General features: G+C 42.6%; 1 protein-coding gene across 3 annotated transcripts in view; it reads left to right on the plus strand.

Moving 5' to 3' along the window:
- PLXNB2 (plexin B2) overlaps positions 1 to 24063 on the plus strand; it is a 176512-nt gene that overhangs the window by 49625 nt on the left and 102824 nt on the right. For 2 of the 3 annotated variants that reach the window (XM_084287074.1, XM_084287076.1), the window contains exon 2: positions 12266 to 12334. In XM_084287074.1, the coding sequence (XP_084143200.1) occupies positions 12333 to 12334 (2 nt within the window). In that variant the 5' untranslated portion in view covers positions 12266 to 12332. Of the gene's footprint in view, positions 1 to 12265; positions 12335 to 19215; positions 19349 to 24063 lie in introns of those variants that run through there. The other variant, XM_084287075.1, reaches the window with a different exon arrangement.

Here is a 24063-nt window from a genome sequence, read left to right on the forward strand (position 1 = left end):
TTTTGTGCTACTTAGCACACAAGGTGAAACAAATGAAAAACTGTATTAATAATTCATTAGCCAAAGAATTTCTTTCACTGTAACTCAGTTTAGGGTTTGTAGATCTCTTTGCATAAACTAATTGATTTTAATCATAATATTCCAAGAGGGTTTAATTCATAATGATTTAAATGTAATTGTTTTGGGAAGTTCTTTAGCCTTGTTATGGGCAGCTGGTTCTTGAAAACAAAATGTAGGAATTATTTAACTTCAAAAACTTGGAATTATTTTTTCACAGCTGATATAAAGTGAAATAAATAAATTAAAGGTGCAGGATTTTCTTTGGATAAAAGGTTAACTCCAAATCCAATTGTGTTCTAATCTAAAATTAAACATGGGAAAAAAAAAAAAAAAAAAAAAAAAAAAACAAACCACGGAGTAGGGGCAGAAAGTTCCCTAAGCCTTTCACACCTCACCATGGTTCAGGAAGAAGGAGGGAGAAATTAGTGCCAAAGCAATCAACTCTTTTATCTCAAGCACTATTTTCAGCAAGGTACACTGATCTTGTTTTCCATCCTCCCACACATTGGAGCTTTGGGAATACTCGGAACAGGGTTGTAATAGAGACTCCAGCGCCAGGTGGCTACCAGTCTTTCAAGCAGACTCCTGATTTGAGTCACGGCAGAAGAAATTAAGGTACATCAGTTCAAACAGGAAGCTGATTTACTGTGAATTGTCAGAAATCTCTCTACTTCCTATGCTTCAGCTAGTGTTGAAATCTTTAATTGCTGCATGTGGAAGGAAATACTCCTTGTCAAATATGCTTTTCTACTGGATAACTAAGTTTTTAACACTGCAACATTACCAACAAGCACAGTGGGGCTGTTGGGCTTGTGGTGACTTAGAGGTAATGCCATGACCTGCTCTGTAACCCGAGGAGTGGGACCTGAGATGGACACAGTGTGAGAGCAAGTGTTTCTCAAGATGAGAGCAACATCCACCTCCAAAGATGTTCAAGCACTGGTTTGGACAGGTCACTGGCAGCAGATCTGGTGAGCGCAATGTGCTGCTGCCATGGAGCTAGCCTTCGGCCTCTTCTAGCTGATTCTTTCTGGTGGGCACTCTGGCATCCATCACCATAACTGATAAGAGAAAGCCCTGATGGAGAGATAATCATAGAATCACAGAATATCCTGAATTGGAAAGTACACACAAGGACCATGGAGTCCAACTCCGGGCTTCACACAGGACCACAAAAATCAGACCATGTGTCTGTGAGCACTGTCTGAATGCTCCTTGAATTCCATCAGGCTCGGTGCTGTGCCCACTGCCCTGGGGAGCCTGTCCCAGTGCCCGACCACCCTCTGGGTGCAGAACCTTTCCCTAACCCCCAGCCTGACCCTCCCCTGTCCCAGCTCCATGCCATTCCCTCGGGTCCTGTCGCTGTCCCCAGAGAGCAGAGCTCAGCGCCTGCCCCTCCGCTCCCCTCGTGAGGGAGCTGCAGGTCACCACGAGGCCTCCCCTCAGCCTGCTCTGCTATGGACTGAACAAATCAAGGGACCTCAGCCACTCCTCATCCATCTTCCCCTCTAGGCCCTTCACCATCTTCATAGCCCTCCTTTGGACACTCTCTGATAGTTTTGTGTCTTTCCTATACTGTGGCATCCAAACCTGCACACAGTACTCAAGTGAGATCCCTTTCTGGGGGATAGCATGGCAAACCATGGGTTCTGCTGAGAATGGTTCCTCCTCCCATGTGTCCTTGATGCATAGGGAAGCACGCACCAAAAGGGAAGGGAGCTCCCAGTGCGCTGGCCACCACAGCAGTGGTGGCAGTGGTGGCGGTGGCAAGGAGGGAGCCGCCTGGCGAGAGCTTCCAGCCGGGCCTGTACAGGGGTTCAGGGAAGTTCTCAGCACTTTGTGGAGCCAGTTTCAACAGCTTTAATTACATCTGTGGTTTGGATCGCTTTAGTTGGCCATTAAAATTCATTTTACAAAGAGTCATATCGAAAGGAGTGAGGAATATTTGTGGCCACTGTGGATTTCCTCCTGGCCTACAGGAAGAGTAAATTAGTTACTGAAAACTTGACAGTTTGTCCCGCATGCTTAACTCTTTCCAAACTGGAAGCTGCTTTGTCATAGACAAGTGACTTTGAAAGGAAATAATATGCCCGAGGCTTTTTCTTCTTTTTCCTCCTCTTTACGGTAGAGCTGTAATTGCAAAAACAGCAAGGAGTGATTTGTTTGAACAGGAAGTGTGGGAACTTCCTTTATAAATATTGTCTTTCCCTTCGTGTGGAACCAAACATGGTTTCCTCAGTTTGTGGAAAAAAGTGCTCGGACTGAATAAGCAGCACTTTTTCCCGTAGCTCATGCCCTTTCATATAAGCATGAAAGGAAGGAGTCCCATGAAAAAGGAACAGATTATTAGTCTGGGAATGAGTAAAAATTCCCAGGTGAGCTTGGCCATCAAATCGGCTGGCTGTGTGCCTGGTCATTGCCTGTAGATGCTGCCAGCCGACCTGCCGTGGCACTCTGCAAGCATGTGTTCGTCCTTCAGTCGCTGGTTGTGCTCAGTAGCGCTGGGCAAGTTAAGGTCCCATGGAAGGGGCGTGAAATCAGTGTTTGCAGAGTCTGTGCTTGCAGAGCCTGCTGTGACGTGCTCCACCAGATATGGCGGGATCAGTCTGAGCCAGGCTGGTATCTCAGTATGGAATGTTTTCTTTTAGGGAAAGAAAAATAAAAATGTATCTTTCCTAGTGAAGTAGAAACAACAAGCCTACACCCTTCTCGGAGCGCAGCAGTACCTCTGAATTATTTGCAGAGGAGCAGGCGGCAGCTCTGCAGGCTGGATGCCACGGGAGGCCAGGCAGCTGCCCTGGCACAGTGCCTCGGGAACAGGAGCTGGGGAGGCACAGGGGTGGCTTCCTCAAATCCAGGTGGGTTAAGCTGACAGAGCAGGGAGCAAGTTCTAACCGGGCAGGCAAGGCGCTACTGGACTTTTTACTTTCATGTTTGTTTTGTTAAGATGGGCACGGTAAGCAGATGCAGGAGGCCAGCTGGCCCGGCTTGCTGACATAAATAGGTGCGGATGATGGGAATCAAGGCAGGGGGTCTGGTTCCCAGCTCTGAAGGACTCCAGATCAGGAAGAGAGCTCACAGAGGAAACAGGGAGGGGGGTTCAAAAGTAGCTGGCGGATTCTCTGAGAGGCTCTGAAGATGGAGAAGAGCCCTTGTGCTTGATTTGAAGGAGGGCAGTGTTCTTGTAATGCTGATAATTAGGCAGCGTTGCCTTGTTCCTTCATTTTGATGGACAAATCAGACATCCCTGGTATTTAAACCTGGATTGCTCTCTTGCTTGCTTATCTGGCCAGCAAGAGGCTACTGTTGTATTAATGAGAATGTTCTGATTTCTACACATTTCTCGGTTGGAAAGATGAAATTTCCATCAAGCTTCAAAGCAGGCTTTGTGGCAATTTCTTTTTTGTGTTCTTAGAAACAAACAAAAAATATAAAATTTTAAATGCAATGTGCTATTCCAGGGGAAAAAAAAAATGAAGTTAACAAGACATCTAAAACTTGACTGGTTCTTTTTAGTGGGGCTCTGGCAAGGCTCACCATGCCGGGAATGCTCACAGTGTTTCAGATTCAGCTGCAGAGGAATTAGCATCCCAGGCTGGGGGAGTGGGAAGTGAACCCTGGGTGATCTTTACTTTCTTTCCTTTTTCTTTTTTTTTTTTTTCCTTGGCTCTACACTCAAATTAGCTATCTCTGTTCCTCCCGCACTTTCTTCTCTGTTCAATGTCTTGCAAACACATTTAAAGCAAAAACCTGCAGTGTTCAGGATACACTCTCTATCCTTTCAGGCTTTCCTTTTGGTTTCCACAACATCCTTTGCTGCTTTTTCCTTACATGACTTATTCTCTCTCATCCATGTCATGTTCCCCTTTTCTCCTTTTTACCTTCCTACATTTAACATTGTTTCCTCTCCCTCTTCGCACTCCCACTGCCATGGCTGCTCATTTTTCCAATACGGCAGGCTGTGTTTTCTAATTTAGGGAGTAAACCTTCAAATTCTTGTGCAAGTCCTTCCACTGCCTGCATGATTAAGGGACTACAGGACTGGGCTGGAGTTTGTCAGATGTGTGGGGAAAGGTAAAAGGCTGCTAGTGAAGCCAATTTTAAAGCAGTCTTAATTACCTTGGTGGTTTGGATCGCTTTGGTTGACCATTAAAATGCATATTTCTAAGGCGAGGTGTGCACCAACGGTATTGTATAAGTAATAAAGAATTTAAAGAGCTTGATATAAAAGACTTTATAGAGGTAATATATTACTTCCAGTCGAGAGAAATAGAGGGCACTTTAAAATTAGTTTTACTAGCACCGTGTGTTTAAAAAAAAACTTCTTTTTCCTTTTGTTTAACCTCCTCTGCAAGCCTGGGCTTGTTTGAGGCTCCCAGGATCCAATTTCATGTAGTATCCTATTTCAAATCCAGGCCAGAGCAGATCGATAGAAAATCAGTGCTCTCAGAAATAAAACTGCCTGTGGAATGCCTTCAGCTCCGTGAAGATGAAGAGGGGGATGTAATACCACAGACACTGATTTTCTTTTCTGAGATGGGAGGCTCTGAAGCGGTGGCTGTGGACGTTGCACAATTTACCTTGATTGAACAGTAATGATCATTGGGCAATTTGGGTGATTTTTTTTTTGTGTGTGTGTGTGTGTTCAGTTTGCAGTTAACAGCTGTGTTTTGTGAGGGGGAGGCTGGGAGGGGAATTGTTGCTGAGGTTGTTTTAAGCCAAAGCAGCAGCTGTAGAATATTTTATAGTGGGAGCAGAGCTACCTGTAAGTCTGCTCATAGCTCGAATACCAGAGATTTGTGGTAATTCTTGTCAGTGAGATATTTACTGGCGTTTTGAAATGATCAAGCTATTTCGGTACTTTGAAATCTGTAGGTGAATGAAAGCTAGTCTATTAACTGGCCTGTGTTTATACCAGTATTTACAGGCAGCACAAATACAGATGACAGTCTGCTTCGTTTTCAGTACACTTCTCTGTGTGCCTCCTCTCTTCCATGGCCAGAGAGGAAAGAAAAAGAAAAAAGAAAAAAAAAAAAAAAAGAAAAAAAAAAAAGAGAGAGAGAGAGAGATTTTTGGGTCATTGGGAACAGAGGAAAATGGCAATATCATTTTAGGACTTTGATGGAATAGGCATTGATCAATGCTTTGAGACAAGTAAAGGGAACACTGAACTTGTGAGCTTTGGGTGATTTTCAGTGCAGGAGTTATTGACTGTGCCAGCATTATGCTGAATTCCTGGAAAACTGACAGTAAACTTTGCTCTGCTGGAAAGTGGTGTTCACCTGCTCCAGGTGATGCTAGTGACCTGGGGAGCATCTCCCACTGGTGGCACAATGTCAGTGCCAGAGGCAAGGCTGCACAAACAGAGCCTTGGCCCCCTGTGCTGCCAGAGCAAGCAGGGAGCCTTTGGAGAGAAATTGTGTGCTCACATGCTGGAAACATTGCTGTCCAAAGCCAGCCAAGAAGGTAACAGCAAGCACAAAGAGCGTTTGAATTTATTTTACGGTCTGTCCCTTGGGCAGTAAAGACTTGTTTGTTGTGGACCTTGAGCGTGCTGTCCCCTTCAAGGGCAGGTACACAGAAGTGTGTTTCAGCTGGGCAAGGCTAGCTAAATGCACTGCCTCTCAAAAGTGGAAGTGCAAGTGGTTCCTATCTTCAGCATGAGAGTGGGGGGTTGCATCAGTAGCCTCTTCCTATGTCAAACCATGTGAATTTACAAGAACATGTATGTGCGTACAGACACACAAGGTAATCGGGAAAGCAATCCTGGCCTTACGGAAACTCTCACATACTTCAGTGACCATAGGATTTCACCTTTGGCCTTTGGATTAGCTCATGTTTTGTAAACTGCTTGGTGATTAACCTTCAGCTAGAATATGAAGTCTGCAGCAAGTGTTTACTTAATAGTTAGAGATTTGATTCCTGCTCCCAGGCAGCCGATATTGCTTGGCATGAGTTATAAATAAAAGATCTGTCTCCAGAATTTTCAGAGAGCCCATTCTGGTCTCCTGACAGATGCAGAGAAAGCAAAGTGCTCAAAAAAAAGACTAATGAGAAAACTGTTGGAAGTCTGTCTGTGGTCATCGTACGGACTGAGAAGGCCATGCTAAGCAGCTAACAAGAGAGTCTTTACTCTCTGTGCATGTTTATGCAGAGTATATCAGGGGAAAAAAAAAAAAAAAGGCATTGATTAGTTTTCTACTAACTTCTAATTAATATTTTTTAAGCCAGAGGCCACAAATTAATAACCAGTTATTCTGTTACATAAAGAAGATATTCACTTTAACATATTAGATTTCTAACTTGGGCACCCACGATGCCTCTCAAGCCAACAGAAAGAAAAAGAAGCCCACTTTCCACTGCCTTCTGCAGAGCCTGCCTTTTCCCTTTGACTGTCTTGAGTGTAGAGAAAATAGCAGATTTAGCAGGTGTAAACATCCTGTACCATGAGATAAGTTGATTCTCATGGGATTCATTTTGAAACGATTTGCCAAACAACATCGAAAAGTCATGGGCATAGACTGTATTGTTTATGATCTTGAATTTATCATCTTAACTCCATGACATTCAAGTTGCAGATTAAAAACAAAACAAAACAAAACAAAAACACTCTAAAAGCATGGATATTTCTAATGCATATTGATCTGTCTATCATGTAGAAAGAATCTCATATTCTCTGGCTCACGTACAGTGTTGAGCTCGTCACATAAACTAGCCAGGGGTAGTGTAGGTATGTCTATACTTAACACAACCAGGAGTTCATCAGATATGCAAAGTTTCATTTTCATGATGAAAAAATATACAGCCATCACTGCATTAAAATCTGCCTCTCCTATTATTTACCAGTAACTAATAGAGTTGACATTACTGCATGATTTTTATATAGCATGTAATGCGTTACTGCATCATAGCATGATTTTTGTGGTATCAGTTTGGGACAGCAATGTTATTTACAACCAAAAAAAAAGCACGAGTGAGTTACAATGACTATCCCAAATAGGTACCAGTATTTGTTTTATATTACAGCTCACTGTCAGGCATCTTGTTTGTGTCTCATAGCTGTGGATGTTTCTAATGTAGTTTTTTGTGTCAAGGCTTAAAAGCTGTTCCTGTTCTTGGTAGGTGTATTTCTATTTTTGGTGTCCTTATTCTTGTAAATTTACCAGGCTTTATATGCCATTTGAAGATGAGGAAGTGAAGTTTAAGAGTCTCTCAAATAGCTTTAGAGAAACTGAGGTTGCTTCTCTGTTGCTTTGCATTGGATGAAATCCTTATGCCAGGCTTCTTGGTGAGAACCGAGGTCTGATGGATCACCGTTAGGTGCTGGCTCTATACTGGGCAGAGAGAGGGCTTGTTGCCTTACGTGAGCAACAAGGCAGGGTACAAGTTTGCCCAGTGTCAACTGTAAGGTTTGATAAATAACAATTTGAACAGGCTGGAAAAGTGTACCTCACCACTCCTTCACTGACACTTGTTTCAGTTCTTTGTCCTAAAATGTGAAATACTGGACCTCAACCGGTTCAAAGAGCACGTTCTTGCTATTTGATCTTTGCAGTGAAATACTGTTGAAAGAGCAGGTAGGCTTTCTAGGCTGGTCAGAAGGGACAGCAGAGAAAGTGGCTAGTGCATTTAATTCCATAGTCAAGAAATCTCTGTGGAAAAGTCTATGAAGAGATAAGGTATTCAGTCACATTATACTGAAGTGAAGGATGTTCACAAAGGCTAATGGAGTACTAATTCTTGGTTTTCAGTATCGAGTTGTGCTGGTCTTTGTTCTTGTATCTGTAAAACTCAGACTTTGGTCAGAGACTTTTAACTTAAATTTTAAGAACATAAAACTCTAGCATATGTGCTTTTTCTTTTTTTCTTTTTCCTTTTTTCTTTTTTTTTCTTCCCTGCAAACTGCAGGAAAAGAAAAATGAAAGGGCTTAGTGAAAGTGGTGGTTCTTTTGAGGTACATCCAGCTATATTAAACACTTCCATCATCATTTTAATATAATGCAAATTTTTGTACAGAGGAGATCAAGGTCTTTTCATAGCACATAAATTTCTGGACAAAAGGATATGGGTTTGACTGGAAACCAAAGCAAAAGAAAGAGTTTAAGCAGTATTAGATGTAAGTGTACTAAAGGTAGAGCTATGTCGAGCAGCTTCAAGAAAATGATACAAAGCCTGAGGTAGCCAATTGGAGGAGACAGGAAGGAAGTCAACGATAAAGCTTTGGAGCTTGTATGTTAGAAGTGAAACCGGTGTCTCTGAGGTCAAAGAGCTGTAAAGGGCAGAAAGGGAATGACCAAGAACAGCTTAAAACAGGGAGCTGAAGGTCAGCAAAGATGCAGAGTTGGCCAGGCATTGCAATGTAGTAGTTTGATAGAGAGTTAATTAGAAATGTAAATACACTGTAATGTTTGGGGTCTTAAGCTGACATTTAATACCAGCCTAAAATTTTTAATAGTAAATTCTCTGTCCTGTTTCCATATGGACATGATCTTGGTGTTGTAACACAGCATTCCTAGCACCAAAATGTGAGGATCCGTTTTCAAATTTAAGCTCAAAACAGAAATACTGGAAGTGTTATCCTACATGCTCAGAACTATCGAGTGCACCGTGCTTGTTAGCTAAACAGCCAAATAGAAGTCCTGTGGGTGTGTAAATGCCTGTATGAAAAGTATCTGCTCAATATGTTCCTCAGAGCTGATGCTCGAGGGAGTAAGGCCTGTGTCTGGGAACCGGATAGTACAACTTTCTATCCCTGACCCAGCATGTGCCCTTTCTAACAAACAGACAAAAATATGCCTCAAAGAAATGTGGTTTGTAATCTGTTTTTAGCCCTAGAAGCAAATAAACAAAAAACAGCACTTAATACATTTGTACTTTTAACAGCACTGGCTGTGGGCTCAGTAGGACGAGTGCTGCATTTGTTCTTTGCAGCCTTCAGAAGCCACCGTTCCTCCAGCAGCCACAGCACGGGAGCTTCACTCAACATTTAAGCACAGCCAATCAACCCGGGCTAACCATCTTTTTGAAATGATGGTACCTATAGACATTCACCCTACTTGCTGAGACACAGTTGCATAGTGAGCAAGAGGGCTCTTGCAGGAAAGGGAGATTGTTTGCAGCTGTGCTGAACAATCTTAACTGCATGACATGTCCATGATGTTCTTTGTCTTTTTTCCTAAAATAGTCTTTTGATTTGAAAGGCAAAAATTATGTTGTGTGAAAAGGTGGAAGCTTTTAAGTGCATTCAGATTAGAATGGGGCAGAATAAGAAATAAATGCAGTCTAATGGCAGTCATCTCCATACATGTCCCTCTGTGGGTCTTGGAGAAGAGAGGGAATCTCCTCCAAAAAGCAGTTCAGAAAAGCCAGATTCCTCATCCAGAAGGTGATCCATGGCAAGACCCTCTCTCTTGAGCCAGTAGAAAGAAAAGAAGCGATGTGGGCAAGATGACCTCCAGAGGTCCCTTCCAACCTTAACCATTCTGTGAAGGTCAACCTTGTTAGACTGTGAAGTTAGCTTTGGTGAGTGTCCCCTCTCCCCACACTTGCTCCTGCTTCATGCTCATGGTTGCTGTCAGCTTTAAAGAAAAGTTCACTATGTCATCTAAGTACTTTTGACTTTCAGTCAGCCTGCAAGAGCTTCCAGCTCTCAGGGTCTCTGATAGCAAAGTGTATTTTAGTTCCTGTAGTTCAAGCACTTGTTTTTGGCCAGCCAGCAGGCCAAACCCATGCCATGAAAGACGAATTCCTTGCAGCGTGTTCCGTGTAAGACACTGAAAAAGAGCTGTTGTGCTACGAGCAGGAGGTAAAAGGAAAAAACAAAACTAAACAAAACCAGAAAGCCTTGTGGCAGATGGTACAACCGGCGTCCATCTAAACCTAGCCAAAGCAGTGTGTCGTCTGGGAGCGAAGAAACCTGGAAAATCTGATGACTCAGTTTGAATAAGTAGGGAGACAGCGAGTAAGATTTCTGGCTCATGTCCCAAAACTATTATGAAAAAGGCTATGTTATATAGCACAGAAATCTGAGTACAGTTTGGTGGCATCCTTCTCTAGCACAGCTAGTTACCAACCGTAGACTAAAATGCCCAGGGTACACATGAGAACTGACACATACAGAATCTGATTGCTCTCTGCCAGTTCCTCGGCTGTGGCTGAACCTTGTTTTCCAATAAATAGAGTTTTGGTGTTATTAGCAGGGTGCGTGCTCTTATTATTGCGAGTATCACTGGCTGGACACAACCGCCAGAACTCACAGCACCCTATTCCTTTTCCAGACACAGTCGAATTCTCATTTCCAGGCACTTCAGTTGCAAGTGCAAAGATGAGCTGTGAACCAACTGTTCAAGAAATGCCTAAAACACCTCTCAGTAATGCTTGCAAAGGGTTTCTAAAGGAGAGAGATAACACAGACATAGAAAGAGAACTCAGCAGGGTGAAATCTTGTTTTCTTGCTTACTACCTCCACTTCCTTCCTTCTCAACTGTTGTTGAGAATATGATCTTTCACACCCCTAGCACTTCCTTTTACTTCCGTATTTCCGTTTCCTTTATGTGTTTAAGTTGCACCAGGTCTGTTTTTTCCTTTGTTAGTAAGACATGGAAAGTAATCTGCCCTTTCCCTTTGTCCTGAAGCCAAGACTCTTGTCTCTCTCATGGGCTGACAACTTTAACTTAGGCCTCACCTCCCATGCTGTCCCTGGGTTTCAGTCTAAGCCCATCTCTCCTTGTAGGTCATATCATCCAACTGTGGTCTAAATATCACACCCTGCTCTTCTCTGTCTCCATCTTCCCTTCTTTATTAAAAAGGAGAAGTCCTGATCCAGAATGTCCTCTTCACCTTGATACTGTTTGATCTTCACCTCATGTTCCTGGTGGAAGATCCTTGCACCTTCTCTTCACGTCTGCCCCCTATCCTTATTCCACTCCCTTCCATTTTACATACCATCCCCAACCTCTCTTCCTGTTTTGGATGCTCAGCCTCCCAGGGTGGAAAACACTCCTTCAAGTCACTTCTAATGAAATACATAAATATTGAAGCTAACAGCACACACCGTGGTTTTGCATCTCATGGTTTTCCTGAGCATCCTTGTGAGTGAGCAGGTTCCTCAGACAGCTTTTCCTCAGGACCTCACATAGTGCTGAGCAATTTGTATTGTCAGGAGCTCTAGGAGGAGATGAATGTACGTAGTCCTAAAGAATGTGTTACCACAGCAACTAGATATGGGGAATGCAAACAAGAAATTAAGTCCCATCGAATATTAACGAAGTAAACACGCTTCAGTACTGGGCAGCCTCAGGGCACGTGAAGAGGAAAATGAAAGTCCTGCTGAGCTTTATTTCTTACCTCCCCAGGGAGCCAGTGTTAGGCAAGTCTCAAAGTCAGCCTCGTCTGGCATGGAGATGAGATGGCTTTGAAGATGAGGTGGTGGATTATGCTGTGTGTTCGGGTCGCTCTCCCCTGGGGACTGCCATTTGATGATCTTTTAGTGCATGTGTTGGCATTTGCCATGAACTGCTTAAGTGGGCATCATGTGCATTACAAAAATGAGCTGATAACTACCAGTATGTAAGAATCAGGTTGGGGCATTCAACACTCACTACATAGATTGATGGGGATATTTTATTGAGGACAGTTGTCATGTTCATATTCAAGCTGAACAGTCAAGATTAACACTTTCTTAATCACTTTTTGGCATATACAGTAATGTTAAATGATATCAGATGGTATTTTATCCTTCCCTAGAGGGACAGACACTGTTTCTCTTCCATTCTTAAATGTTTGATCGTGGGAGGTGCTGAGAGCTGCCATTGATAAGAGCATGTTCAAGCTCTCGCAAGAAGAGTGCCAAATCATACAATACCCCATCTGTAATGCCAGGCATTCTTGCTGGTAATATATCAGCTGAGCTCTCAGTTCTGTAGTAATTAGTTGTACATCTGTGAGCAACTGTCCCTCTGATTTATTATCTGAGCAGCTACTGAAATACAGAACATTGCCCCATTTAGCCTCGGGATTGGAAGTTATGGTGTGCTAAAATTGTGTTTAAAATGTAATAAAATTGACTATATTATAAACAAATTATAAGTTTATGGAACACTATAGATGATCTTAAATCAATATTTTAAAGTTCATAAATTTAAGGTGATTGAGCATAGCATAATGCATATGGATATAGTTTTAATCACTGCCTTCTTTTATTTAGTGAGAAGATTAAACGCTGTCCTGGAAAATAACTTGATTGTAGTAAAGAAGAAGTAGTGGAAAAGTGAATGTAAGTATTTCGCAGCATGTAAATGTCACTTATTTATGTTTGCAAACCAATGATATTGGTGCTTTTATAGATCATGCCAAATTGGCAATCTTATTTACCTAAAATATGACTAAACATTGTACTTTTGATATAATGAGAATGCTGGATCTGAATACTGTGCGTGTGTGTATGAGGTATAAAACGTCTAATAAGTATTTTTTAATATGGGTCTGTAGGCAGTGCAATACCTAAACATTATTAACATGGCCACATACAAAATTATTTGCATGCTTATGATCTGCTTGCAGGAAAAATGTCAACATGAAGTTATCACTAAGTGCCCTTAAAAGGAAAAAAAACAAAACAAAACAAACATAACCCTCTGGGTATATAAAACATACCCAGGGGGATCCTTAAGTTCTGTAACGCAGACATATTTTCCATTTCCAAAAGAATTTAGTCTAACTTGGAATAAAGCAGCCACTATACGGTATTTTTCTGTGTACTTGCCCCAAAGATGTGAGCTGATAGCAGAAGAAGATTGCACTGTGGATTGGCAATTCAATTTAGAATGAAATACAGCGGCTGCAAGTTCCAGGCTAAGTGCATCATTGCTCACTTGAGGTCACTTTTTCAAACCTGAAGTCAATAGTTCTCTAACAATAAGAGCTTTGGTTCATTTTCTAGACCCTTTTGAAACTGTTACTTTGCTGGTGAATACCCCATTATTTTTCTTAAAGTAATTGCTTTCCCTGGCTGTATTTCATAATAATGTGAGCTCCATAACTGTGTGTGTGCATATGTACGTACATATTTGTGTGTGAAGCAAAGGCCTATCTTTGCAAGTCATACCCCAGGAGGCTCTGAGTGGCTCTGGTGTGCGGAGTAGTGATAGTCATAAACTTTAAGCTGCCAGAGATTTGTTCCAGTTTTTTCATAATACATTTTTTCCCACGGTCTCACCTTCCATTTCCCAGAGCTTGCCTGATGAGTTTGGAAGCAGTCAGCTAAGTCTTTCCAAATGCTGGATTACATACAGAAGTCATGACTTAGATGTCAAGTAGGATGGTGATCCTCTCTTAAAAGTCACGAGCTGGGGCACTTCTAATTTTAGGCTATGGCTGTTGGTAAACTTGTCTTCTAAAATTACTAACTGAACAAAATAGTACCAAAACAGTGAGCTACCACAGGAAAATAGTGAAATCTGTCTGTTTTATAGAGTTGTCTGCTGATATCGGACTTTCCAAAATGAGGGTCCCAAGATTTGACAACATCTTAGCTTAGTGCCTATGCTAGAGATTTACAGACTAGACTGTGCATTTACTCGCTACATTTCTGGTAACTGGCCTAGCTTGAAAGCTGTATAAGATACAAAACTAAACCCTTAAGACCTTCCAGTGTGTATTGAACAAATCAAAACACACAATCAAAAATACCTTAATTTAGCTTCAGGGTCCTAGAAGAACATCTCTAGAGTGACCTTGTTATAGCCAGTGGTACTACTTGATTGGTTCCGTGTGTGTGTGATGAGTTTGTCCATGTAAAAGTTTTCTTAGAGTTACTCTCATATTATTTTTACCAACTCAATCTTTGACTGTTTCTCCTGGGAAACTTCATTTATCTTCAGTTCCCTCAGAATTATGAAATAAGAAGAATATTGACTTCCTTTATTTGTGTCCTGTTTTTGTTTTTGTTTTTGTTTTTTAATGCTTGTTTAACAGGAGACAGCCATTTCACTATCAGTTGAATTCTAAAAATAACAGCCACATTAAAATGCCATTTCATGTATGTGTGTATATGAAAACAAATAAAATATGTGAAGTGGAGCTGTACTTTAGGAAGTTCAGTGGGGATAGACTATTGATAATGTGATTACTGTCTGGCCATGAAACTGTCAGAGAAATGAACACATCTGTGTGGTGGGTTGGATACTAGCACTTTGTCCTTGATGTGAAAATGGATACAATCTCCAGTAGATCTTATTTTTCTGATATGTTAATTTTGTGGTTGTGTAGACTGAGTTCCTAAATGAAAACCATCTTTTTGATCTGGCTTTTGCAACTATCAGACATGAAAAGTAGGGATCTGTCCTTCTAAATATATCTAATGAATAATTTCCAAACATCACTTGGCCTCACATTGGCTGGGATTTAGGGAGTGACATGAAATTAACAAGTATAGGCAGAGAGGAGAAAATACCTTTTCATATCTGCTTTTGGTCTGGTATCTCAGACGTGGCTATGGAGACATCCTCATATAAACAGTCACAGAGCCAGCAAGAGGGAATAAAATCACTTCCCAGGCACTGAGAAGAGCAGTGGCTCAACCTGCAGTCACTCACAACCTGAGGCAGAGCCCTCAGACCAGGAGATCCAGCACCTCCTCTTATGGTCATCCTCTTTGATACACAGTGCATCGAGATAATGAATAAAATGATTATTTTCAGTCAGAATTGGAGATGAAATCTTAAACTTGGGTTTGAAGTACATTAGTTTAGCTTAGGTTTAGTAGGATATCTGGCAGGATTTGGACTTCTGCTGCCCGTAAAGCCAGAAAGTGGAAAAAACTTTCAGAAAACTTCTCTTCCCCGTTCTTTTCCAACAACTTTCCAGACAGTTTTCATAGAGCTGAAAGCCAAAGCTGGGATAGTGGAGGAATCTGAGAAATGTTGGTTTGCTGTGTTTCCTCACCTGGGGAAGAGGAGAGTTTAGATGGGGAGAGTGATTTCTCTGTTTGTTTTTCTTCTTTTTCTAAGTGGTAGGGCAAGGCTGGGAAAAATGTAAGATGGTCTGGAGGAGATGATAAGCTGATAACTGTTCTGCATTATGCTGATGATACATCCTAATAACCTTGAGGCAGTGAATGCAAGTAGAAAGAAGAGGGGGTGCAAGTTAGGGAGCCAGGAGCAGGCACTGTCAAGTAGAACACAGTGCAAAGGGAAGTGGGGGAAGAACACCCAGCCCTAATTAGATGCCAAAATTAGGTTCTTGCTGTTCATCTTGTAATCTGAGATTCCCAGAATAAGTCTTTAACATAGCATGGGGAGTTTTGTTTCCTGTTCTTAACATTAGTTATGTAAAATGTGTGCACCAGCACCATAAATAGCCTGGTTCAAACACACTTTTGAAGGGTGAGGACCATGTCACACCACGTGCTCTCACTAAGCTCTACTTGCTGGCAGGCAGATTCCTTCTGAAAAGTTTATGGAGATGCTTTTTAGGCGTACTTGTATAGAAAGTAGTTGCTAAAAAGCAATGACCACCTCCAAAATGTCCACCTTAGTTTCAGGATCCAGCTGGGTATTGTAAAACTAATTGTTGTTTATAAGGACTTGGTTCTTATATCATGAACACTATAAATAATTACAGGCAGCCTTTGGATAGCATGGTAAATAAGGCACAGAGTCACACTGGATAATGAGGAGAAAAATAAATATTGAAGAGCTGCTGGTTCATTAAGTAATGTCTGTGTTATGCATGAAATGAGGCAGGGAAACAGTACAAAAAGTCTCATCATAGGGACCATCAGAAACAATTCACATAAGGAACTTCATTTCTAGTATTTTCTTGCTTTTAGAATTTAGCTTTTCAATGTTACAGAAATAATAAGACACTTATCAGTATCTTCCTAAGTTCTTCTACTTTCCTAAGTTCCTTTGAGTAGCAAACTTTGAGTGGCCATCAGTCAGGCTGAGCCCCCAGAGTCACCTGTGAGAACTGTCTTTAGATCTGTAGGACTGAAGCTGCTGAAGCGTCGTGTAACGTTTGTTCAGTATCTTCCATGCACCAGGTGAGGATGAGATGTGCACGTTGCAAAACACTCTGGCAGAAATTTTTCTGTTTTCACCCCAAAACCCAAGTCTCTAATTGGAGTTTGGGGGAAGTAGGCAGGAGTTACATCTATCTTCACACTTGTGCTTTCTGAGATCTCTTTCAGTACCTGTTGCCTGTCATTTGTTCTTTCCCTCTGTCATCTTTGTGTTGCCTGGCTGACAAAAAACTGCAGAGGATCAAGGAAAGAGGATCTCCCTGTGCTGCCACCATGAGTAGCCTGTGACACCAGGTCAGGCTGTAACTACCAGTGGCAGCAATCACAGGGAAGCCCTGTGTAATGATCTCTCTGGGGTGTGCAGAGCGGCCTATTTGGAGACTTATGCTTCTACTTTCCCATATGCTATCAAGCACAATCTTTGAGTTCCCTCTAATACCAGTTCATATTCGCTGGGCTATGTAAAGGGTGAATATCACACCTTTGCTCCTAGATCTTTGCAATGAGGGTGCCACGGTGGAAGTGGCCCTTATTATCGAGCACAGAGAGAATGGGAGAGAGCCGACTCCTCCGGCAGGGCTCTGCTCACTCTGTCTCTGGCAGCAGCGTGCACGGGTAGCACGTGCATCAGAAGCATCACACAGCTTTGGGCATGTTTCATGTCACTGACTATGGAGGAAATTGTACTGCAGTTTTGCCTATATGTTGGCACCTTTCCCTTGTGGAGAAATGAGGCCATACTTCACCAGGAGCTGCAGCACTTGAATATCTTCAGCTTCTCATATGTGTGTTTGTGAATTGCCTTTTGAGAAATATTCGTAGGTGAGGTATAAACAGGTGTTTGTTATGGGCAGTTTCCCTTCTCCCTGTGTTCAGTAACATTGGAGCTAAGTCTACAGGTCTGGCTACAAGGCCCACAGGAGAGCAGATTCTTGCAACAAAGTGCAGACAACTGTTCATGTCAGTCTGTCTGTTTCATGCTTCTCCAAAATAATCTCCTGGGAAATATGTAGAAAAATAAACAGTAGATTCTTTACTGTTTTGGGAGAGGGATGGAAACAAATTTAAGTTCAAAACACTAGCTTTTGTAAGTGCAAAACAACCCTTTCTTAATTAATATTTGGCAGAGCACTTTACAGATCAAAGTGTCAATATTAGCTAATTCCCATGACACACCTGTCAGGTGAGTAAAAATTATCTCCATTTATAGCCTAAGAAGCTGAAATAATGGCTAGCATCAGCATTTCCACAGTTGCTACCTACTTAATTTATCCAAATAACTAGTCTAATTCTCAGTGGTTCTGCATATTCTTGTTGTTATCCTACCTTATTCTTGGAGCTCCAGCACATTCACACTTCTGAATCTGAATGCAAGTATTTTTGGTACAGACATTTTGGATATAACAGCTGAACCTGAGACAGATGCCTTTTTAAAACTCAAGCACCCCTCGAAAATCTAGAGCTGGATGTTTGCTGCACGTTGTGAGTTCACAGGCTGGGCTCGGGCTCCTGCCCTGCCCAGCTTTCATAGGGTAAGGCCAAAGATTGCTTGGTTCCCAGAGGAGCTGCCACCGCCTTTAGGTGTAGGTTGGGAGGCTCGGTTTAGGGAAGGTTTTTTCCAGGAGGAGCATTTAGAGACGGAGAGGGTGCTTGAAGTGGAAATAAAAATTGCGTGTGATGGCAGTTAATTTTGTTACGTCCCGCTGTTGCTTCCATTAGAAATGTAGGTTACTTTGTTATTTCTGTCATGGCTCTTTCTCCTTTTGTTACAGCATCAGCAGAGTGGTATAATTGGGCCGGAGGACAAATTTTAGCCATGCTGTTCAGCAACAACCAAAAAGGAGAGGGGATTGTGAACAACTGCTGTGTCCCCTTCAGTATGCAGCGAGCCTTGTTTCCAAGTGTTGTTTTAGCTGGAGCGCTGCTGGTTTTCGAGTGCCTCGCTTTGTGCCTCCCAACAGTTTTTGTAACCTGCTTGGTGTGTCAGTAATACCCTGAATACCCACAAAACTCAGCGGACGGGGTCACTTCGATCCCGTCTGTTCTCACTCTTGCAGGAGCAGGTGGGAGGGAACAAAACAGCAGCCAAAGGCTTTCCATGGAGGGCTTTGGCACTTCGAGGAGGGGAAGGACTGGACTACAAAAAAAGGGGGTCTCAGCTGATTGCACAGCCTGGAGCAGGGTCGCACGGCTGAATTAGTGCTGGGAACCGTCCTGCTTTCACATGCAGAAGGCTTGTTTGCCGTCTTGGCCCTGCTCAGAGGGAGAAAGTGCTGCTGCTAATAACAAGGCCCAAACCAGAGGAGGAGCAAGGGATTAAAAGCAGAAAATGATGACTAAACCCTCCCGGCCCCCCTTCCCGGTTTCAGTCCCAACCAAACCACTTTACCTCACCAAAGCCCCGGTGGCTTTTCGTTTATAAATAACCCTGTGTTTGAAATGTTAAAACGTGTAGGCAGGGATTAAAGGGATGTGTGATGCTCCGGCATTAAAACAGCACAGGCGTCTTCAAGGGAATTTTGAAGGAAAATTACAACATAGTTATTTTTGGCAAGGACTGCTGCATCCTGTGGAGATCAAGAGAAAGACAAAAGCAGTTTACCCGATCCTAGTGAAAAGAGCAGACGAGGTGGAGGTGCTAGGATAGGTCTTCACATCACTTGTCTGTGCTACTAAATTTTTAGTAATGATATTTTTATTTTTTTAATGATTTTGAAGTTGCAGGGTTATCACAGTCCTTGGAGGGATGCAGTCAGGAGATTCACTGAGAAATTTCTTTTGAAGGTACCTTACCTGTACTTCTCCTCTTGTAAATGCCGGTGAATACAACTGCTTTGCTATCACCCATGTTGTAACAGATTTCTTCCTTCTCATAATCCACCAGCTAAGAGATGCATGGACTCCTGTAACACTACTAAAACACAGCCCATGGGGGTTTATAGAAGAAGCAGGTTCTGGTGCCCCTTTGGGGGACAGGGGAATGAGAATATTGGTTGTGTTCGACAACTGAAATCAAGAATTGTCCCTGTTTGGAAAAAGCAACATGCTGTGGGCTTAGGCAGAGGGAACTGTTGCAAATCAGTTGTCAGCATTGATTCCAGCATTGATTCTGAAGTTTGAATGTCATTTACAGTGTTGTTCTCAGATGCTACATTAGTGTTGTCTCCGTAAAGCTCTGATTCTGGGCCAAGGTGAGCCCTTTCCTGTGGCTGCTACTGGTGGAGTTGGTGAAATCAGCTTCTTTACCCTCCTTCTTTTTAAATTTAGGTGAGTGAACAGGCAATAAGGGCACTGTTTGCTGCTTTTCTTACTGTCAATATTGCTGCCATTGTCTGCTCGCTGGTACAGAGCAAGTACCTCAATGCTGTGCCTGTGGTGACTCTGCAATTGCTAATACATGAACAATTTTAGGACTCCCCAGTCACTTCAGGTCTAATTAATTTTTGACTTCACTGAGCCTGCAGAACCTGGGAGCAGGGCTCTGAGGGGGGGTCTCTGTGCTGCTCCCCCCATGCCAGCTGCCCCATGGCTCTCCTCTGCCCTGTGGGCTGTAGCAGTGACCTCTGCCACTCTCAGCTCCATCCATGAGGATTTCAGCCCAGGACTTTCAGACCAGGCCTTAAAAAGCTCCTTTGAAGCCCTCTTCAACTGATCCCTTGAGTGTGGAGCAGGAACACCCTGGCTGCCAGGGTGGGACTCCCCAGACATACAGTCTGCATACAGTGTGCTGGGGGACTTCTGCACCATTCCCACCCATCATCCTGCCGCTTGACAACAACAATATTGTACAAGCAGTTGTCATGTGTGAGCTGATATTGTTGCTGCACTAAATGGAGACAGTTTGCATTAACATGTGGATTTTTATGGAGTATGCCACCTCTGCTGCTCCTAACCTTTGCTGTTACTTTTGTGCTAGCAAACATGAGAAAATGCCCCGTGTTCGCAGGGTGTTACTTTCTTAATGCTGTTTGTATGAAGCTATTTATAAGGCTGGCTTGTGTGCTTGTTTTGTTTTTCTCCCAGCTTTAATGCATTTAAATGTATTAGTTGAGAAAAACCTCCTTAATAATCCTTAGTTCAATTAACGTTATATTTAATTAAAGGATTTAACAAGGATAAAAATAAGAATTAAATACTTGTCTGCTTAATTTTTTAGGGCTAAATTCAAGGCAAGCCTCAGCCTTGTTTGTTTCAGTTAATACAATACATGCAAAAAACACATTTAAAAATAGTTGTTCCTTTGGACATGCAGACACTGTTCTAGTGGTTTGTTGCTCTAACACTCGATTTGATCGAGCACATCACCAAGTATGACAAGTAAGAATATTTAGTGTTAGATACCAAATTTCCTAGTGTTAGTTGGTAAGTCAATTATTTAGTAAACAAAAAGAGATTTAGTTATCTTCCAGAGATACACAAAATGCAGTCTTGTTTATCCTTGCTGGTTTTGCTTAAAACGACATCAGTTGAATTTGTGACTAATTAATGAATTGTCTTGAGTTACAGTTCCTGGGAACTTCTGAGTTTGCGAAACATCGTAACTCCAGAGTTTATACGTAGCCAGTATTTTCTTGAAAAAGTGGCTGGAAGTTTCAAAGCAACTAAAGGGACCTGCCACACTTTGCTTCACAGCTAGGCCTGTGGGTTCAAAAATCATGGTTTTTTAGTTTGGTCTTTGAACCTGGAGGCAGGATGATGGTACTGGTTGCTCTAAGGTGTGCATAGCTTTGAAAAGTCTGTCTGGTTAGTTTTCATATATGAGCACAGAGCTGAGTTTAACTTTATCTCTAAAAATATATATACAAATAAATTTGCCCCTCCTCTGGACGTGATGACTTAATGAACCGTGGTATCCATTATGGGCATTGTTACGGGGATTTATACTCTTGACACCCTCTTCTTATTCGCCTTTCTGCTGAGATCCTCTGCCTGCATGGATCTGGGGACGGCACAGGGAGTGCTGGGGGCCTCTCACTGAGAACAGAAAGCTGGCTCATGGCTTTGACTTCAGCATCCCCCACATCCAAACCTCTCCACCATAGGCTACTGCACATTTGGCTCTTTAGGGCATGCATAGCTGGGGGGGGAAAAGGTCCCAATCCCATTTCTGTCATAACAAGCAAAAGCATACATTAGAACTGTTGTCAGGGATGGTGGAGTGTCATTAGAAAGCCTGAGCTATGTATTTTGTACAGGAGAATCCTAGATGGGCTAGTTTGGTGTGTGCTCTGGTTGCCAGTGCTGGCATTGCTTGCCAATGCCTCACCAGAAGTATCCAGACATGGGGTGACTGCAGAGAGGTCTGTGTGGTCTCAAAGCCAAGAAGATCCTGTTCCAAAGTGCTGGGAGGGCAAGGGGCATGTGCTCAGCAACCCAGGGGTAAACTGATTTGTTGCTTTCCCAGATTTTTCGTACCCTTGGGTGAGCTGAGCTCAGGCCATCCATCCATATGTGAATTTTTCAGTTGATTGACTTGAAAGATGTATTGGGTAACATTTGTTTATAGTGGCCCAAGCTGCAGGATATGGATTTTATCTGGTATATAAATATTTGTGGGGCTACCCTGGGTTTGCTTTGCAGGATGTGTATGTTTCCTTCTTGAGCTGCGCCACATGGGAACCTTCTACCTGTTTGCATGATTGCAGATGTTGCCTAAAGGAGCTCTGCACAAAGACGTTAACTCTCCTAAGGGAGATATATGTGTGCAGAGCTTTTACAGCTGGGGGGCAAGCTATGCTGAGAGAAATGGTTCTTTGAAAATATGTCTTTGAAGTATGTATAAGACCAGGAGGAAAAGAAGTATATGATGTAGACTGGGGATGGAAACCAATAACTAAACAAAGGAAAATGTTCCAATACATTTTGCACAACTTGAGCAAAAATTGAATATACTAACATATTATTGTAAGCAAATGTGGTACCCTGCAAATTGTCATCCTATACCACAGCAGTCATTTTTTCTCACGAAAGAAGACTGAGCAGAGATAATATCCTCTCCCTGCAAGCCTGCCTGTTTTCTCTGACAAGGTGAGAGACTGCATTTCTTTTTCCAGCTCTAGGACACCTACTGAAGTTACATTGCTTGAATTGTGTCAGGACGTGTTTACTCTGTCACTTCACTGGGTACCCATCCACACTGCTGCTGCACAGGATTATTTGGTTCTCCCACCTCCCCTGGCTGCTTGTTCTGCCACTTCCATGGGTGGTATAAGCGTGGGTGTAACCAAACCTTAAGTCTGAGCAGGGAGCTGAAAGCCAACCTGACCAGGAGCTGAAAAATGGGAAGTTTCTGCTGGAGCAGCTCTGTGAGTGTGTTCACACCTCCTCTTGCTTTCCAGTACCAGCCCAAAGCAGAGACATTCCCTTCAGAGCAATGCCTACTGCATTTAGAGGCAACATAGCTTCTTTCTGCTGATGAAAGAGGTATCCACTGTTCTGCCCAGATGTTCAGCAAAGGATAATGTTTACCCAGGATCTTTCTTTGAACCGAATGGCAGGACAGTCTGGGAAGGGCAGGGCAAGCTGCTTGCTGCCTGATTCACTAGATAAAACTGAAACTCTGACCTTGTGGGACAGTAGAGGAAAAAGGAGGTGTTCCAAGTGAGGTATTAGGCATGCTGTGATCTTCCTCTTGCATCTCCTGAACAGCTGACAGGAGCCTTGCCTGTGACTGCAGTTGCTGAATAACTGAGGAGAGAAAAGGAAAGGGAAGGCGGGGGCAGGTTTGATGTTTTGTGATAGATGACTTTGAGGAGAGCATCTCTGCAACAATGCTTTTCGTCGTGTTCTGCCAACTCCTTTACTGAAGCTGAACTACATTTATTGTCTTTGGCATTTCTAATACATCTAACGTTCTTGGGCAAGGTAAATATCTGACAGCCCCTATGCAGTTAATTCGTCCCCACGCTTTAAAGAGTTGTGTTATCTGTGTAAAATATTGTCATATACGAGTAGTGGGTGGCATAGTGCATGCTGTTACAGTAAGGAAAGCAGAGCTGTTTCAGTATATTCTCCCAGCAGATGCACATTAAACCTTACCACTAGTTTTTTCTCTAGAAGTGGCTGGAATTGCACAAGAGTCTCTCTTATTTCCATTCACCAACCCCATAAAATGCATAAGCATCTAAGAGACGGAAATTAGTACAAATTGATGTCATAAGTGTAAATTTTATTAAAATTCTTGTCTGTCAGTGTATGAGTGATGGTGATAAATTAGATTACCAAATGATTTTGTTCACGACAACTTTGCTTTCATTATGGGTGAAATATGCAAAATAATATCTAAATAAAGACTAAGTTAAGCTGTTAAATGCTGCTTCCGGGAGTAATCAGACATTTTCTGGCTTGTGCTTTGATTTGAAGGCTGTCTGTCAGCCTTCATCTTTATTCGTGGTAAATAAAACCTCTTCCCTGAAGGGATCAAGGTATGAGAGAGTAAGAACCTTAATATTATGCCTACCGCAATCAGTGATTTTGTAGGGATCTCGTTAAAGTTCAAGTTCTTTACCTGCAAGGGAGCAGAAATACCAGTATATGCAGCAAAGACATCAGACACTGTTAAAGGGGATCGAGAATGCTGATGTCCAAAAGCTGTAGCACTCCTCTTCGGGAATCAACAGCTTGCAAACTCTCGGTAAAAGTAAAAGCATATGGAAAAAAAAGGGGGCCCAAGTGTTCCAGAAGCTGTTTAAAGAAAAGGCAGCCAGCTACAGTCAGTAGAGAGAAATCGGCTCAGCACAGCCTGCCAGCTCAGTGGTGGCATTTATGATGCATGTGGACAGCAGCAATAAGTAGTGGATTTTCTTGGAGCAATGCCTTTTGGTTCACCTGCTCACCTGGAGGCTGTGCTGACCTGTGGTAAGAACTGGGCTCCTTACCAGCACCGTTTGGGAGAAAAGAAGCCTAAGATGATAAATGTTGAAGATGATGGTACGATCTCTCCCTCAGTCCTTCCTCCAGCCAGCAGCTATTAGTCGTGTGCT

The sequence above is a fragment of the Netta rufina genome, assembly GCF_964035555.1.
Source record: "Netta rufina genome assembly, chromosome: 1".
Lineage (NCBI taxonomy): Eukaryota > Metazoa > Chordata > Aves > Anseriformes > Anatidae > Netta > Netta rufina.